Below are 19,643 nucleotides of genomic sequence, written 5' to 3' on the forward strand. Positions count from 1 at the left end.
CATCTGTACTTTGTGTGTGATTGTTTTCCCCTTCACGGTTGTCTATTTTGTGAGCGGGTTATTTCCTCCCTGCGTGGAGTTATTTTCTGTGTCCTTTTGGATCCTTTTCGTATTAAAAGTACGTATCCGAGAGTTCTGTGTCCTGCGCCTGACTTCGTTTACCGCATCTCACAGACAGTCGTGAAAATGGGTGAGAAAAAAATTATATTCAATACAATTTTGAATTCAGACTGTAACACAACAAAATGTGGAATAAGTCAAAGGGTATGAATACTTTCTGAAGGCCCTGTATGGTGTGTGTGTGTGTGTGTGTGTGTGTGTGTGTGTGTGTGGATGGTGGAAGAGCTCACGGTTCTTACCGCAGTGAAACTAAAGCAATTGAATGCAAGAAAACGCAAGAAACGCCAAACAAGATACAAAGGATTAGTACAGTCAACTCTACGGATCAACATTCATTCATTCATTCATTCATTCACTCAAGGTAACCATTATTGCTATGTTTGAGGGGCGTAAATAACAAGTCTATTTGCTACCATCAACTCACCTGGTGACATTAGCTACTTAGAATTCTTAGATTTTCCGAAGCAAATTGTCAACAAAAGGGAAGGGAAAGGGGATACCTAGTCAGTTCCACAACTGAATGCATTGAACCGAAATGTGTATTCCGCATTTAACCCAACCCCTCTGAATTAGAGAGGTGCGTGGGCTGCCTTTAAAGTAAGAACTTATTCTCGATTTATTGGAATTCGTTGGATTTGGATGAATTATGTACCGCTGGATTTCTGAAAACGTTTCATTAATTTATTGCACCAGCACACGGATGGTTTGAACACACCAACATTGGGATTTGAAACGCCGACTCACAAAGGAGAATGCCAACAGAGCTGAAGGCAAGACACAAGAAGACAACCGGTTGGTGTATCTTTTTCATTCTCTATTGCATATGCCTACGTTTGGAACAGCATTGGGCTGTACATTGCATTGGGTTACTACTGAGTTGCTGCAAGTGATTACCGGGGCTGGTTGTGTCTCCGATGTATTTTGGATCGTTGGGCATTCGTAAGCATTTGATTGTGAATAATGGACTTTGTGGATTTATGCATTGGATATGTTTTGGGATACGCTTGTTGTGGATTGCAATCAAACCCAATTTTAAATGCCATTATTTGACGCGCTTGTGATTCTGGAAGTGATTATTTTGAAGTTGAAATTGAAATAGATATGGCTTAAAAAAGAAACTTATCTTGTTGCTACTGCTGCTATTGAATCTTCTGCTCAAGATTCTGAGAAAAGTGAATGGTAAAGATGGTAAGTCAAAGGTTGAAATGGATCATATGAAAGAAAAAAATACCATTAAGCTGACAGCAAAAGGCATGGAATTGTACATTGACACTCTTCAGAAAGGAAGAAAATCAGTTGACTCAAGCAAGTAAAATAATGTTAAATGGATGACCTCATTAAAAACAATGGGAATGTGTCAGGTTCAAAGCAACTTTAAGTGTTTTTGAAGCTATGTGATGATGCACTTGACATGCATGGCCAGTTTATGGATCTACCTCTACCTGACAATGAGGGTTAAAAACAGGATGTGTGGTTCACAAATATATTGATATCAAATGACAAATAATGGTGGATGATGTTAAACAATGGCTGGTGTCCAGATCCCACACCTTAATGCAGATGTGGACCTACTGATTGGCACCAATGTGCCAAAACCTTTGGAACCCTGGGAGGTTATTAATAGTCGAGACAATGGACCTTATGCCGTTTTGACCCTATTGGGATGGGTCATGAAAGAGACTGTAAAAACAGCAAGGAGAAGAATGGATACTCCACCGTTGCTGTTAGGTTGATCTCTGTTGCCAAAATAGAAGAGTTGTTGGTGGCGCAATATAACCATGATTTTAATGAGAAATCCACAGAGGAAGAACTAGAGATGTCAAGAGAGGACCTGAAGTTTATGGAAATAATGGATTGTTCAGTTACACTTCAGGAGGGCCATTAATGTATGGTCCTGCCATTCAAGAGTGATGACATCACCATGCCTAACAACCGCTGTATTTCTGAGCAGCGAGTGCAAAGTTTGAAGAGAAAGTTTAAAAGAAACGAGAGTATCATGAAGAATACACAGCTTTTCTAACTAACATTATTGACAAAAGGTATGCTGAGGTTGTGCCAGATCATCAGTTGAACTGAAGCGATGGTAAAAGCTAGAGATGTGGTGTTTGACTTTGGAGCAGTTTTCAGAAGAACATCCCTGAACAGCCAAATGCTACAAGGTCAAGACCTCACAAATACTCTCCTTTGAGTCCTGACAAGGTTCAGAGAGGAACCTGTCACTTTAATGGCAGACATACACGCCATGTTCCACCAAGTGAAGGTGTCAGAGAAGGATGTCGACTTTATTTCTTTTCTGTGGTGGCCTGATGGAAATGTCACACAGGACCCTGTGGAGTACAGGATGCTGGTGCATTTGCTTTGTACAACATCGTTGCAAAGCTGGTCAAACTATATGCTGAAGAAGAATACTGAGGACAGTAAGACTTTCTTTGGAGCTGATGTGTTTGGACCTGACTGCTATGCTGTCAAAAGGAGGATTTTACTTGTTAAAATTGATTACCAATAGTTGTGTGGTGTTGGTATCTATTCCAGAGGAAAGAATCCAAGGTGACCAGAGAGCTACACTTCAATATATATGACTTACCAGGATTTCACTGGTGTGTTGAGACTGACACGTTTCAATTCAAGACCTCTGTTGAAACACATCCACATACAAGACGTGGCATCTTGTCGGCGTCAGCTCAATATACGACCCCTTGGGGTTTCTATCACTGTTCACTCTGTCTCCAATATTGTTGCTTACAGGAGTCGTGTAGAAGAAACACCAGCTGCACTCAAAAAAAAATGCTGGGTTAAAAACAACCCAATTTGGGTAAATATTGGATAGAACACACGTTGGTTTATTTTGATCTAGCCAGTTGGGTCACAAACAACCCATTATTTTCTTTAAGTTGGGTTGTTGTTGCTGGGTTATTGAGCTATGATCCACCGGGTCAGATCAGAAGACTGGATGCGTGGCTTAGTAGGGGCGTGGCTTTCATAGTTATTTTTGGCCACCCATGAGAGTAAATGTAATTCCGGTTAATCTGTTCCGTTGTATTGTCACCATGTTAAGATTGATCACCGGCACTTTGGTAGTTTTAATATGGTTTACACAAGAGTATACGTTACTATGAATATCCCAATGTTGAGATAGTTACCATGTTCTTATAATATTTAAATAATGTTATACGTTTTTTATTAAAATATTTAATGTGCAAAAATATTGAAGGAAAACTGAAATTTGCAGTGTACAAACTTAACATGATTAAAAGTAATGACATTTAACTCTCACAGTTGTCCAAAAAGAACTATCTGAATGTCACGCCCACAAGGGGTCATATTAGTGTGTAGCCCAAACTGTTCGGACGCTACAGACAGAAGTTGTACCGACTTCAGATGAGTCCCGTGACGTTTGTGGGGTTCGTAGACTCTCACCAACACACCATCGTGTTCGTGAGAGTCTCAGCTTTCCACAGAGGGGTCATAATAGTCTATAAGCAAAACCGTTCGGATGCTACATAGGTTTTCGTTAGAAGACCAATTTTCGGTATGTCTCATGGTCTGACAAACACTGCTCTAGCTCTGCCACCTTTCACCGCAGATGCGGAAGGGCAAATCGGAGGATGAGGTGGATTGAGACAAATATATCTCTAACTTAAACTGACAGATTTTGATGGGGGATATTTGTATTATGCTAAATAGATTTCCACGGTGGCGCGGTCATCGACAAAGGGGTTTTAAATTCCTATTGTAATCTCACCAGAGTGGATTCCCACAATCTGCATTCAGCATGACTGCCAGAGTTAAAAAGATTAATCTTGTCCTTTAAAGTTTTTTTAAAAATTGTTATTTATTTGTAATTTTACCCCCTTTCTCGTGATATCCAATTGGTAGCTACAATCGTGTCTCATCCCTGCAACTCCCCAAAGGGCTCGGGGGAGGCAAAGGTTGAACCATGCGTCCTCCGAAACATGACCCGCCAAGCCACAATGCTTCTTAACACCTGCTCGCTTAACCCAGAAGCCAGCCCCACGAATGTGTCGGAGGAAACACCACTCAACTGACGACGAAAATCAGCGTGCAGGCGCCTGGCCTGCCACAAGGAGTCGCTAGAACGCGATGAGCCAAGGAAAGCCCCCTGGCCAAACCCTCCCCTAACCCGGACGACGCTGGGCCAATTGTGCTTCACCCTATGGGACTGACGGTCACAGCCAGCTGTGACACATCCTGGGATCGAACGCCAGGCAGTAGTGACGCCTCAACACTGTGATGCAGTGCCTTAGACCTCTGCGCCACTCGGGAGGCCCCTTCTTTGAAGTCTTATGGCACACTACACCTAATGTACGAAACAATATATATATATTTTTTTACATACTCAGTCACAGTTCAAATCAAATCCCTACACAGGCTCAGGTGCTTGTGAGGACGGAACATTCATCGACAGAATTCCTTGTAATGCCTGTGTAGAAAAATCATTGAGTCCCAAAAAATGCTCAGCCATTTGCGCTGTGCAGTTGATTACTAAAGTAATAAGTAATAATAAAGGCCACCTTCTTAACATGCAACATGTCAGGATCCCTTTGTTGACAAGGATATCATCGTGTCTCTACTCCTACTACCATTACTTCTTCAACTACACTTTCTTCCACTCTTCTCAAAGCCTCCGTCTCCTTCACCTCCTTCGTCGCTTGTGGGTCAATGCCATACTATTCAACTCGGATGATTTCTCCCTGGATTGCTTCAGCCTTACCACTCAGCCGGTTGAAACTTTGCTGAGCCAGAGGAAAGTGCTTATTTCCATTGTATGAGTGAGTTTCCAAATTGTGATCAGTATAGCCCCTCATTGTGCTTCTTGTGTTTCCCCGCCAGCTGCTGTCGGGGTACACCGACTCGACGGCGAAAACTTCGGAACTCATGAACTCGGATACCTGTGTCAACACCTGCTACCAACTAGCCAGCTAGGTTGCAATGGAGCCCGCTTGGCCTGGAATAGCTAACTAATGTTTCCATAGAAACTGTGTTTATTATGCTCTTGTCCAGGACAATATTGACAATACGGAGTTCCAATGCGATTGTTTGCAATTGTTTGCTAGCGAAGGATTATAGGAATGAGGTGCCTATGCTTAGCAAACAAATCTCAATTCTGTGCGAACCTATGGGGAAAATGCAAATTGGAACTTTCTCATTCTCAACTCCTATGGCTGGACGCCGCTTGGGCCTGATGGATGTTTCCTCGCCTTGTCATCTGTCCCTGGCCTGTGCTACCTGGAACTTGCCTGCATAGGAAGTCATCTCCATCTGCTTCTCCTCCTCCATCCTGTAGTGAAGTAGATGGAGAACAGCAAGAAGAATGTTCCAATCAGCGCTGGTCCCATGTCACAAGTCATGGAAACCGAAGGCAGCAGCATGCTGCTAAGCGGACGGGAGTGACTGCGAGAGGTTCGGAGAAGATTGACGTAAGGAATAGCTTTGCTGCACTGGTGCCTGATCTACCTGGGTCTTCATTGTTGGGATTGCCTGTGTCTGTGACGGCGGTGCACTGACTCCAGCAGCGGCTTCGTAGTCGAGTTCTGCTCCTTTCCCTCTCTCTGGATCTGGCAGGGCAATGCCTGCTGTGGGAGGGCTGGACCTATTGCCGGGAGCCGCGGGAGTACAATATCCTGCTTCTCGAGGGCCCATGAAAGGTTCAACAAATTGTGTGAGGGGTAGGAATGGGCGGATTTCTCCATTCCCTTTTCCGGCCATTGTATTGGGCAGTTCAATGGTGAGAAATGTCTCTGTCCCTGGAGCAAAAACGTTTTGCTATCCAGGAGCACGAGTACAGGACATCAATAAGCTGCTCCCAAACATTTTAAACCAGCATCAGGAAATTGAGTCTATCATAGATAATGTGGGATTCAATGACATTATGAAGGGCAGCTCAGAACAGCTGAAAATGGATTTTAAAGAACTGATTGGGTCACTACTTGACACCAGCAAACACACCATAATATCTGGCCCTCTGCCCTCCCTAAATCGAGGCATTGAACAATTCAGAAGACTTTTAGCCCTCCAAAACTGGCTACGAGACTACTGCAGCTCTATGGGTGTAACATTTATTGACAATTTTGATACCTTCTGGAAACAAAGCTCGTTTTTATAAGGAGGATGGGATCCACCCAAATCATATGGGTTCCTGGATCCTTTCACAGCATTATAAGGCTGCATTGAGACAATGACTTACAGTGCCTTGCAAAAGTATTAATCCCCATTGGCGTTTTTCCTATTTTGTTGCATTACAACCTGTAATTTAAATTGATTTTTATTGGGATTTCATGTAATGAAATAATGAAATAGTCCAAATTGGTGAAGTGAAATTTAAAAAATAACTTGTTAAAAAACAATATACAAAATAAATAACGGATAAGTGGTGCGTGCATATGTATTCACCCCCATTGCTATGAAGCCCCTAAAAAAGATCTGGTGCAACCAATTACCTTCAGAAGTCACATCATTAGTTAGATTGCACACAGGTGGACTTTATTTAAGTGTCACATAATCTGTCACATGATCTCAGTATATATACACTTGTTCTGAAAGGCCCCAGAGTCTGCAGCACCACTAAGCAAGGGGCACCATGAAGACCAAGGAGCTCTCCAAACAGGTCAGGGACAAAGTTGTGGAGAAGTACAGATCAGGGTTGGGTTATAAAAAAATATCAGAAACTTTGAACATCCCATGGAGCACCATTAAATCCATTATTAAAAAATGGAAAGAATATGGCACCACAACGAACCTGCCAAGAGAGGGCCACCCACCAAAACTCACAGACCAGGCAAGGAGGGCATTAATCAGAGAGGCAACAAAGAGACCAAAGATAACCCTGAAGGAGCTGCAAAGCTCCACAGCGAAGATTGGAGTATCTGTCCATAGGACCACGTTAAGCCGTACACTCCACAGAGCTGGGCTTTACGGAAGAGTGGCCAGAAAAAAGCCATTGCTTAAAGAACAAAATAAGCAAACATTTGGTGTTCGCCAAAAGGCATGTGGAAGACTCCCCAAACATATGGAAGAAGGTACTCTGGTCAGATGAGACTAAAATTGAGCTTTTTGGCCATCAAGGAAAATGTCTGGCACAAACCCAACACCTCTCATCATCCCGAGAACACCAAGCATGGTGGTGGCAGGATCATGCTGTGGGGATGTTTTTCATTGGCAGGGACTGGGAAACTGGTCAGAATTGAAGGAATGATGGATGGCGCTAAATACAGGGAAATTCATGAGGGAAACCTGTTTGTCTTCCAGAGATTTGAGACTGGGACGGAGGTTCGCCTTCCAGCAGGACAATGACCTTAAGCATACTGCTAAAGCAACACTCAAGTGGTTTAAGGGGAAACATTTAAATGTATTGGAATGGCCTAGTTAAAGCCCAGACCTCAATCCAATTGAGAATCTGTGGTATGATTTAAAGATTGCTGTACACCAGCGGAACCCATCCAACTTGAAGGAGCTGGAACAATTTTGCCTTGAAAAATAGGCAAAAATCCCAGTGGCTAGATGTGCCAAGCTTATAGAGACATACCCCAAGAGACTTGCAGCTGTAATTGCTGCAAAAGGTGGCTCTACAAAGTATTGACTTTTGGGGGGTGAATAGTTATGCATGCTCAAGTTTTCTGTTTTTTTGTCTTATTTCTTGTTTGTCTCACAAAAAAATGTATTTTGCATCTTCAAAGTGGTAGGCATGTTGTGTAAATCAAATGACACAACCCCCCCCCAAAATCCATTTTAATTCCAGGTTGTAAGGCAACAAAATAGGAAAAATGCCAAGGGGGGTGAATACTTTCGCAAGCCACTGTATCAATGATCCAAGCCCAGCTCAGTTAATCCCTACCATTTGTGTTGCTGAGTTGTCATAATGCTTCAGCAAACATACATTATCCCAGGGGTGTTGGAAGACACAATGTAAGTAAACTAATTTATGTCCCTCTTACTGCCCTGAATGCCTCTGCTGATCCCACAGCTATTGTATGCAGTAATCATGTGCCTATGAACCAGAGTTATACTGCTAGCACTGAGGCGGTGTGCCCTAGTAGGAAGTCCACTGTGTGCAGCTCACCCAGCACTAACATAAATAACATGAGCATGTCTACCTCTGCTAAACTTCCCAGTAAAGCAATGAAAACAATCAAGCATCCCAGGAAAGTGCACGTTAACATATGTAGTTTAAGAAACAAGGTTCATGAAATCAATAATTTGCTGGTAACAAATGACATTCATATTCTGACAATCTCTGAAACTCACTTGGATAATACCTTTGATGATATAGTGGTAGCAATACATGGTTATAACATCTACAGAAAATACAGAAATGCCAAAAGGTGGAGGTGTTGCCTTTTATATTCAGAACCACATTCCTGTGAAACTTAGAGAGGCTCTTATGTTAAATACTTTTGAAGTAATATGGCTACAGGTTCATCTGCCTCACCAAAAGCCCATTCTGGTGGGAAGCTGCTATAGTGCTAACAGTCAGTATCTGGATAACATGTGTGAAATGCTTGATAATGTATGTGATATCAACAGAGAAATGCTTACTTACAAGCCCTTAACCAACAATGCAGTTTTAAGAAAACAGAGTTAAGAAAATATTTACAAAAACAAACAAAAGTAAAAAATAAAAAAAGTAACACCAATAAAGGGGGTACAAGTACCGAGTCAATGTGCAGGGGTACAGGTTAGTCGAGGTAATTTGTACATGTAGGTAGGGGTAAAGTGACTGTTCATAGATAATAAACAGTGAGTGGCAGCATCTTAAAAACAATGGGGGGGGGGGGGTCAATGTAAATAGTCCGGTTGGCCATTTGATTAATTGTTCAGCAGTCTTATGGCATGGGGGTAGAAAATGTTAAGGAGCCTTTTGGACCTAGACTTGGCGCTCCGGTACCGCTTGACGTGCGGTAGCAGAGAAAACAGTCTATGACTTGGTGACTGGATGCTTTGACAATTTTGTGGGCCTTCCTTTGACACCACCTAGTATATACAGTACCCTTCAAAAGTTTGGACACACCTACTCATTCAAGGCTTTTTCTTTATTTAAAAATGTTTTACATTGTAGAATAATAGTGAAGACATCAAAACTATGAAATAACATATATGGAATCATGTAGTAACCAAAAAAGTGTTAAACAAATCAAAATATGTTTTATATTTGAGATTCTTCAAATAGCCACCCTTTGCCTTGATGACAGCTTTGCACACTCTTGGAATTCTCTCAACCAGCTTCATGAGGTAGTACCCTGGAATGCATTTCAATTAACAGGTGTGCCTTCTTAAAAGTTAATTTGTGGAATTTCTTTCCATCTTAATGCGTTTGAGCCAGTCAGTTGTGTTGTGACAAGGTAGGGGGGTTATACAGAAGATAGCCCTATTTGGTAAAAGACCAAGTCCATATTATGGCAAGAACAGCTCAAAAAGCAAAGAGAAATGACAGTCCATCATTACTTTAAATCATGAAGGTCAGTCAATATGGAAAATGTCAAGAACTTTTAAAGTTTCTTCAAGTGCAGTTGCAAAAACCATCAAGCGCTATGATGAAACTGGCTCTCATGAGGACCGCCACAGGAATGGAAGACCCAGAGTTACCTCTGCTGCAGAGGATAAGTTCATTTGAGTTACCAGCCTGAGAAATTGCAGCCCAAATAAATGCTTCACAGAGTTTAAGTAACAGACACATCTCAACATCAACTGTTCAGAGGGGAATGTGTGAATCATGCCTTCATGGTCGAATTGCTGCAAAGAAACCACTACTAAAGGACACCAATAATAAGAAGAGACCTGCTTGGGCCAAGAAACTTGAGCAATGGACATTAGACTGGTGGAAATTTGTCCTTTGGTCTGGAGTCCATATTTGAGATTTTTGGTTAAATCCATCGTGTCTTTGTGAGACGCGGTGTGGGTGAACGGATGATCTCCGCATGTGTATTTCCCACCGTGAAGCATGGAGGAGGAGGTGTTATGGTGTGGGGGTGCTTTGCTGGTGACAATGTCTGTGATTTATTTAGAATTCAAGGCACACTTAACCAGCATGGCTACCACAGAATTCTGCAGCGATACGCCATCCCATCTGGTTTGGTTTAGTGGGACTATCATTTGTTTTTCAACAGGACAATGACCCAACACACTTCCAGGCTGATTAAGGGCTATTTGACCAAGAAGGAGAGTGATGGACCTGGCTTCCAAAATCCCCTGACCTCAACCCAGGTGAAGCTGGTTGAGAGAATGCCAACAGTGTGCCAAGCTGTCATCAAGGCAAAGGGTGGCTATTTGAAGTTTATTTAGATTTGTTTAACACTTTTTTGGTTACTACATGATTCCATATGTGTTGTTTCATAGTTTCGATGTCTTCACTATTATTCTACAATGTAAAACATTTTAAAAATAAAGAAAAAACCCTGGAATGAGTAGTTGTGTCCAAACTTTTGACTGGTAGTGTATAAATTCCAGTCATACTTTATCAAAAGCCTTTTCAAATTCATCTATGCATAGCAGGCCTGGTTTCCCAGATTTTTCATAGTGTTCTATTGTTTCCAGTACTTCTCTTATATTATCTCCAATGTCAAATCAAATCAAATCAAATCAAATTTTATTGGTCACATGCGCCGAATACAACAGGTGCAGACATTACAGTGAAATGCTTACTTACAGCCCTTAACCAACAGTGCATTTATTTTAAACAAAAAAGTAAGAATAAAACAACAACAAAAAAGTGTTGAGAAAAAAAGAGCAGAAGTAAAAATAAAGTGACAGTAGGGAGGCTATATATACAATAGAATAAAGTGACAGTAGGGAGGCTATATATACAGGGGGGTACCGTTGCATAGTCAATGTGCGGGGGCACCGGCTAGTTGAGGTAGTTGAGGTAATATGTACATGTGGGTAGAGTTAAAGTGACTATGCATAAATACTTAACAGAGTAGCAGCAGCGTAAAAAGTATGGGGTGGGGGGCAGTGCAAATAGTCCGGTAGCCATGATTAGCTGTTCAGGAGTCTTATGGCTTGGGGGTAGAAGCTGTTGAGAAGTCTTTTGGACCTAGACTTGGCACTCCGGTACCGCTTGCCGTGCGGTAGCAGAGAGAACAGTCTATGACTAGGGTGACTGGAGTCTTTGACAATGTATCATCCATGTAAATAACCTGTCTGATTAGAATTAATAATATCCGACAATACCTTTTTAATTCTATGCGCGATGCATTTTGCCATAATTTCTGCATCTCAACACTGAAGTGCAAGTGGCCTCCAACTTTATATTCAGCACTTGGATCCTGTTTCAGTAATAATGAAATTAGACCTTCATGTTGAGTATCTGATAATCTACCATTTTTATAGGAGTGGTTAAAACATGCTAATAACGGTCCTCTGAGTATATCAAAAATGGTTTGGCATACCGCCACTGGTATGCCATTCAGCCCTGGAGTTTTCCCGGACTTTATATAATAATATGCCATTTAGCAGACACTTTATCCAAAGCGACTTACAGTCATGTGTGCATACATTTTTACGTATGGGTGGTCCCGGGGATCGAACCCACTACCCTGGCGTTACAAGCGCCATGCTCTACCAATTGAGCTACAGAGGACTTAAATGCTTTAATTGCATCCTGAAGTTCCTCTTCTGTAATTTGGTCTTTCTGTTAGTTTTACATTATTACCAGAAAAAAATCCATACAATTAACTTCGGTTAGTGGAGATGGAGGAGTCTGAAACGAAAACATATGCTTAAAGTACTTTTGCTTCCTCTTTCAAAATCAAGCTGGCCATATTTGTGAAATGTCCACATGTAGCCTACACCTGTAGGGATATTAGTCCTGGGATTTGTCCCCCGGGAAAGATCTAACAGCAGACGTAAGGAGAGATGAGACCGAACTAGCCAGTTATAGAATATTGTGTTGACAGTTCATATTGTTTCCACTGTAACATATCTTTACATGACTGGTATTACTTCAAGTTGCAAGCTACTTTAGTAACAAGGTGTTGTAGAACGAGTGTCTCATGAAACACATTCCAGACATGGGTACTTCTTGCTATCTTGGCATACCTGTGATTTGACAGAGAAATATTAGCTAGCTAGATAGGCTATCCAGCTGTAGCAATCCCCAAGCTATGCTAGCTAGCTAGCTAACTGCTGTCAGGTTGGCTAAAAACAACATAATCTTGAGATGGCGAGTCAGTCAGGACAGGAGAAGTTCTCAACTTCAAAACTTAACTCTATAGCAAAGCTAGCTTAGCTTACCTCGCTCTCATTAAGTTACTCACTACTGCCTTTGTTTGTGTGTTGTGATTGAATGGCAAAGACACTCCCAAGAAACACCCACATTAAACCACACTCCAAAGACAACTCGTTTGGGCTTCAGTAATAGCCACTGCATTTCTTAATGAGCACCGGAAGAAACACATGCAGAATCAGTGAGTGCAGTTCACCTTTAACACAGGCTCGTTCTATGAAATAATATCAGTCAGTTAACATGACCTTTATGAATTATGAAGCCTTTATGTGTTTTATGTGCTTGTTTTGATTACATAAATTCTTCAGAATTCACAAAAAGTGATGTTAGCTGATGAAGATGATCTCATAGAACAAAACTCATAAGATATCCTAAGCCTGTGTTTACCACAGATCTTATTGTCTGTGTTTATCCAAAAACCCTACAAAAAAAAACATTAATTGCTCCATATGCTTTGGCCAATGTAGTGCCTACAAAAAAAAGCCATTACTATTGCTCTCTATTCTGAATGTAGATTGTGGGAATCCACTCTGGCTGGATTCCAATAGGAATTAAACATCACTTTGCAAGCCAGCATAATGTGAATTGATGCTGGTTTTGCAAAGGCTGGTCACCAGCGAGAACACAATGAAGGCTGGTCACCAGCGAAAACACAACGAAGGCTGGTCTGCCAGCATAACCAGCTGGACCAGGCTTGTCTGCCAGCATAACCAGCTAGACCATGCTGGTCATACCAGCTTGACCGGCATCCGAACAGCACTGACCAGCATAGAACAACATGGACGAGCTTGAAATGTATGCTGGTCTATGCTGTTTTTTTCAGCAGAGTGAAAGACACAAGATGTTTTCACAAAAATAAGAACACACACAAGCACGCAGGCATCTATAACACAATACACACAGTAACGCGCACACACACACATAAGCGCACACACATGCACATATTCCAGCTGAATCCATCTCAGGGAATAATTGTTTCCCACCAGTCCATCTCTATTTGCAGTATCATGGTTATTTACTCAGCCGACATCATAGATAACCACTTCCTGTCAGTGACTCTGTATTGTCTGGATGGTACACTATATATACAAAAGTATGTGGACATCCCTTGAAAGTAGTGGATTTGGCTATTGCAGCCACACATTTACATTTTAGTCATTTAGCAGACGCTCTTATCCAGAGCGACTTACAGTTAGTGAGTGCATACATTTTCATACTGGCCCCCCGTGGGAATCGAACCCACAACCCTGGTGCTGCAAACGCCATGCTCTACCAACTGAGCTACAGAGGGCAACACCTGTTGCTGACAGGTGTATACAATTGAGCACGCAGCCATGCAGTCTCCATAGACAAACATTGGCAGTAGAATGGCCTTACTGAAGAGCTGAGTGACTTTCAACGTGGCACCGTCATAGGATTCCACCTTTCCAACAAGTCAGTTCGTCACATTTCGGCCCTGCTAGAGCTTCACCGGTCAACTGTAAGTGCTGTTATTGTGAAATGGAAACGTCTAGGAGCAACAACGGCTCATCCGCGAAGTGTTAGGCCACACAAGCTCAAAGAATGGGACCGTCGAGTGCTGAAGCGCGCAGCACATAAAAATAATCTGTCTTCGGTTGCAACACTCACTACCGAGTTCCAAACTGTCTCTGGAAGCATCGTAAGCACAATAACTGTTTGTCAGGAACTTCATGAAACAGGTTTCCATGGCCGAGCAGCCGCACACAAGCCTAAGATAACGATGCGCAATGCCAAGAGTCGGCTGGAGTGGTGTAAAGCGCCATTGGACTCTGGAGCAGTGGAAACGCGTTCTCTGCAGTGATGAATCACGCTTCACTATCTGGCAGTCTGACGGACAAATCTGGGGGACAAATCTGGGTTTGGCGGATGCCAGGAGAACGCTACCTGCCCGAAATGCATAGTGCCAACTGTAAAGTTTGGTGGAGGAGGAATATTGGTCTGCGGCTGTTTTTCATGGTTCGGGCTAGGCCCCTTAGTTCCAGTGAAGAGAAATCTTAACGCTACAGCATACAATTACATTTGAGACAATTCTGTGCTTCCAACTTTGTGGCAACAGTTTGGGGAAGGCCCGTTCCTGTTTCAACATGACAATGCCATTGTGCACAAAGCGAGGTCCATACAGAAATGGTTTGTCGAGAACGGTGTGGAAGAACATGACTGGCCTGAACAGAGCCCTGACCTCAACCCCATCGAACACCTTTGGGAAGAATTGGAACACCGACTGCGAGACAGGCCTAATCGCCCAACATCAGTGCCCAACCTCAACTAATGCTCTTTTGGCTGAATGGAAGCAAGTTCCCGCAGCAATGTTCCAATATCTAGTGGAAAGCCATATTAATGCCCATGATTTTGGAATGAAATGTTCGACGATGAGGTGTCCACACACTTTTGGTAATGTAGTGTATATGTGTACTGAAGGAATACATGCTAAAGGTAAATACATTAGACTGTTTCTGTTTACCAGTAGACGACGACAGTATCCAAACCTCCTGCTTCCATCTTCGCCAGTCAAAACAAAAGAGAACATTTCACTGTGGGAAAATAAAATACAATATATTAATGTATAATATGCTTATTGGATTCTGATATAAACCTCCCAGCAAACGTGCTCACATTGGCATGATGTGGGCACAACGCGGGCAAACATATTGGCCCCATGTAGGCTGCCCACATTCGGCCATTGTGCCGTTGCTCAACGGCTCCACGTTGGCCCCCAAGGCATTGGCCCAGTGTGACCCAGTGTGGGCAGCCCATATCTGGTGAGGGCAGCCCTCACTTTGCCTGAAATAAGCCAGTGTTTTCCCAGCAAACATGTCCACATTAGAACGATGTGGGCCCAATGCGGACACAAATATTAACCCCATGTAGGCTGCCCACATTGGGTTGATATGCCTTTGCAATTTCATAAGGCTGTATTTATTTATAATGAATTCATTACAATTTAATTCCATGCATACATTGCATAATTGTCAAGACTTAAAGGTATTAAGGGATCATGTTACATTTTATCAGAAGGATAACCAAGTTGTTATTTTCATAAATATATTTTAACAAAAGAGAAACTGTTAAGTTTCTCATATGTCACATTTGGCACTTATTTAAGTATTTTAATAGACCTCATCATTGGCAGTGTACAAGATCAAAAAACATGTTCTTATCACACAACAGAACACAAAATCACTGTCCAGCGTCTTCAGATTTCTATGAAATATTTATAATATGAGTGAAATAGTTTTCCTTCCAAAAATGTATAATTAAGTATGTTAAAAATAAGCTTTTCTGTGTTGGAATGGTGTGGGCGTTCCACAGCAACAGAGTAGACCGCTGACTGGCCAGCTCATCTATGAGGAAATAGCAAGCATTTTTTAAATGGTCTGTTTGAGATACAAGTTTGAGGTGGGGGTTTTTTAAGTGTTTTTTCCCCCTCCAATTTATGTTTTGCCCAGAAATACAAGTATAGGATGAGTCAACAACATTATTTTGTTATGAGTTAACATAATATGAACATTTAAAAGTTAGATTTTCACTGGACAGTTACTATAAACTTGCCTGAAAAGAACTGTGTGCAAACCACGCCCCACAAATATTGAAATGAGCCCCTGCCTCTAGCTGGACTTGATGTGCGCTGGCCTGTGTTGGGCTGTAGTGGGCTAGCCTGTGTTGGGCTGTTGTAGGTTAGCCCGTGTTGGGCTGGTGTGGGCTAGCCTGTGTTGGGCTTGGTGTGGGCTAACCTGTGTTGAGCTGTTGTAGGCTAGACTGTGTTGGACCAGTGTGGGCTTGGTATGGGCTAGCCCCTGTTTGGCTGGTGTTGGCTAGCCTGTGTTGTGCTGTTGTAGACTATCATGTGTTGGGCTGGTGTGGGCTAGCCTGTTTTGGGCTTGGTCTGGCCCTTGTTGGGCTGATGTGGGCTAGCCTGTGTTGGATTGGTGTAGGTTAGCCTGTGTTGGGCTGATTTAGGATTGGTGTAGGCTAGCCCATGTTGGGCTGATGTGAGATTGGAGTAGGATAGCCTTTGTTTGGCTGGTGTAGGCTAGCCTGTGTTGGGCTGATGTGGGATTGGTGTGGGCTAGCCTGTGTTGGGCTTGTTGTGGGCTAGCCCGTTTGGGGCTGGTGTGGGCTTAGTGTGTTGGGATGATGTGGGATTGCTGTGGGCTAGCCCGTGCCCACCTTGCCCACTGAATACCGACATGGGGTCATGTTTGCTGGGCCGCATAGTCTCCAGGGTCAGTATTTTGGTTTATGAGGCTAATAAGAGTAAATTATGGTACAGATCCAAGATCATTAAAACGAGCTAAATACATTTAATCTATAAAGCACTTTTCTCAAACATAAGAACTGTGTATGAATACAAAGACATGTAGGCTATATTAGATTAGTGTATTATGAGTGTAATCCTGCTGACCTGGGATAGTTCTCTACTGGCTTCAAGTCCTTAGCATCAGGGAAACAGAACTGGGGGATGATCCTTAGCTGGTCCTCTGTCTCCCTCATGAACTTGAAGCTCCGCTCCAGCTGCAGACAGAGCAGGGCAAAACAGGATTAGAATAAGTCTGGGTCAAAAGATGAAATCCAGCAAAAACCGAGTCTAATCCCGACCCAAATCAACGCGTAGCCGTTAACTTCTAAACTCTTTCCTGAAGACCCATTGCAGATCTGAGAGGATTACCCCATGCTAAGCCAATTGGAAGGTTAAGTGGAACTATCAACAGATTGCTCACTATCCTGTCCCTTTAAAATTCAAAATATATTTATACTCCCCAAAGTGGAATTCCTGTGCAGCATAATTTTATATCTGTAAATCGAAAAGGAGAAGGGGCTAGGTCAGGACACATTTTCTGTCCAGGCATTCAAATCAAATCACATTTTATTTGCTACGCTTCGTAAACAACAGCTGTAGACTAACAGTGAAAGGCTTACTTATAGGTCCTTTTCCAACAATGCAACAAAAAATGTAAATAGTAACACGAGGAATAAATACACAGTTAATAACAATAAAGAGTAAAAGTGACATGGCTATATACAGGGAGCACCGAGTCAATGTGCAGGGGTACGAGGTACTTGAGGTATCTATGTACAAATAGGTAGGGGTAAAGTGACTAGGCAACAGGATAGATGATAGACAGTAGCAGCAGCATATGTGGAGTGTGTGTCTGTGTTTGTGACATCAGTATGCATGTGTGCGCAGGCTATAACGCGCCTTCAGAAAGTATTCACACCCCTTGACTTTTCCACATTTTGTTGTGCTAAAAAGTGGGATTCAAATGGATTTAAATGTTGTTGTTTTTTGTCAACGATCTACACAAAATACTCTTTAATGTCAAAGTAGAAGAAAAATTCTAACATTTGTAATACATGAATGAAAAATAAAACAGTATCTTTAAAAAAATAAAAATATTGGGGGGTGGATAAGCTTTAATATTGCATATATTTCCCTTCATTAATTTCCCCTAACCCTACCACCCCTCCCCTAAATAGAGTAAACTAATGGACTACAACACTTAAGCTTCTACATCCAGCTCATGCATACACTATATACATTTTACGGACACAGTATATTTTACATTAGTTATCTTTTGTTTGTTTTTAGTCCCATCCTTCAGCTAGCCTCAACCCCTCCCATCTACCTCTGAAGACCATCCAGTTTTGATTTCTATTTGCCATATATTTTCAACTGTGCTGTGCTCTTTCACAAATGTTTCACAAAATAATCCATCTCCTTTCGGATTTGTTTGGACAATTTACATATTCTGATAAAATTATTGTTAATTAATATCATAACCCCTTTTGAGTTTCTTTGCCCATGGGAGAAGTACAAATCAGTCCTTTTTCCACAAAACTTTATCTAAAATGTTTGAATGAATTTCCTCTAAACAATATAGATTATATTCCTTCTCTTTTAGTTAGGTACAGTGTAAATAATGATAGTCTTTTCTTATTATCTGCTAAGCCAATAAAATTATAACTGGCTATACTTATTTCACCATTTACCATAATGAGATACAAGTTTTAATTATATTTATAATAATATATGTTTGTAAATGTACCATTAAAAAGTACCATGATGATTGAGTGTCCATATAGCGGTACCATGATATTTGCACTACTACTGAGTAAACCTCCAATTGTTCTCCACTATTCCACCTGCTAAAACCTCCCCCCCATCCCAAGTTGGGTTGTCGTCCCAGTGACTGGCAGACCACCCCTGTCCACCTGGGTCCTAGGGCCTTTGAGAGATTGGGAACCACCCTTTAAAAAGAGTGCAAAGTGCCACCTACAGAACAGAAGCAGATTAACAGCCAAAAGCATTTCCAACGCCCTCACCTCGATTGTATTGTATACTGTTATTTAAAATATATATATATATATATATATATTTTGCATATCTTAATATATTTTCACAATTAACGAATAATATGCATTATGTTGTGACCATTTTCCCAAGCATCTCTGAACAGTCAGACCTTTTGATTATTTTGTGCCACTAGGGCCACAATAATTTGCCCCCTCTCTGATTGTCCGAGTGTGACCCCCTCCCCATGGATTACTGGGGTCACTACATGGAACTCTATTCCACATCAAGTAACTCATGCCAGCAGTAAAATTAGATTTAAAAAACAGATAAAAATACACCTTATGGAAGAGTGGGGACTGTGAAGCAAACAAACATAGACACATGCATACAAACACATGATAAGATACGCACTATACACACATGTACACATGGATTTTGTGTTATAGATATGTGGTAGTAGAGTAGAGGCCTGAGGGCACACACTTAATATGTTGTGAAATCTGTTATGAATGTATTGAAATGTTTTTAAAATGTATAACTGCCTTAATTTCGCTGGATCCCAGGAAGAGTAGTAATGGGGATCCATAATAAATACAAATACTGCAGCTAGTGTTGCCAGCACTGCCACTACCTGGGGTCTCCACTGGAATTCCCACCAGCTAGTTACAAGGTCGTCAAGGTTCTTATTAGCAGCTTTGAGAAATTCCTTGTATATTATGATCACCCATCCGGGGGCTTTGGCTTTGTTGGACCAACCCTGCCAGGCAGGCTCAGACTCTTGGGGGGTGCTGCTTTAGTGGGTCTCTAACCGCGTTTATCTTTCTGTCTTGGCTGCGTATAGACTACTTGCAGTAGGCCTATAAAACAGATAAGGACACTCAGGTGGGTGTCTAGGGTATAGGGTTGGGGAACGTTCCATCATGATAGGACAATAAATGAATAGACTATATTTGTGATTTATTTTAAAATATA

At 41.8% G+C, this 19,643-nt stretch overlaps 1 protein-coding gene across 1 annotated transcript in view; it reads right to left on the reverse strand.

Moving 5' to 3' along the window:
• LOC121555121 (DENN domain-containing protein 2A-like) overlaps positions 1-19,643 on the reverse strand; it is a 76,903-nt gene that overhangs the window by 35,739 nt on the left and 21,521 nt on the right. Inside the window, exons 8-9 of the mRNA XM_041868928.2 lie at positions 16,782-16,891; positions 14,841-14,910 (exon numbers count right to left, since the gene is read on the reverse strand). Coding sequence (XP_041724862.2) covers positions 14,841-14,910; positions 16,782-16,891 — 180 coding nt within the window. The remainder of the gene's footprint in view (positions 1-14,840; positions 14,911-16,781; positions 16,892-19,643) is intronic.

The sequence above is a fragment of the Coregonus clupeaformis genome, chromosome 40, assembly GCF_020615455.1.
Source record: "Coregonus clupeaformis isolate EN_2021a chromosome 40, ASM2061545v1, whole genome shotgun sequence".
Taxonomy (NCBI): Eukaryota; Metazoa; Chordata; class Actinopteri; order Salmoniformes; family Salmonidae; genus Coregonus; species Coregonus clupeaformis.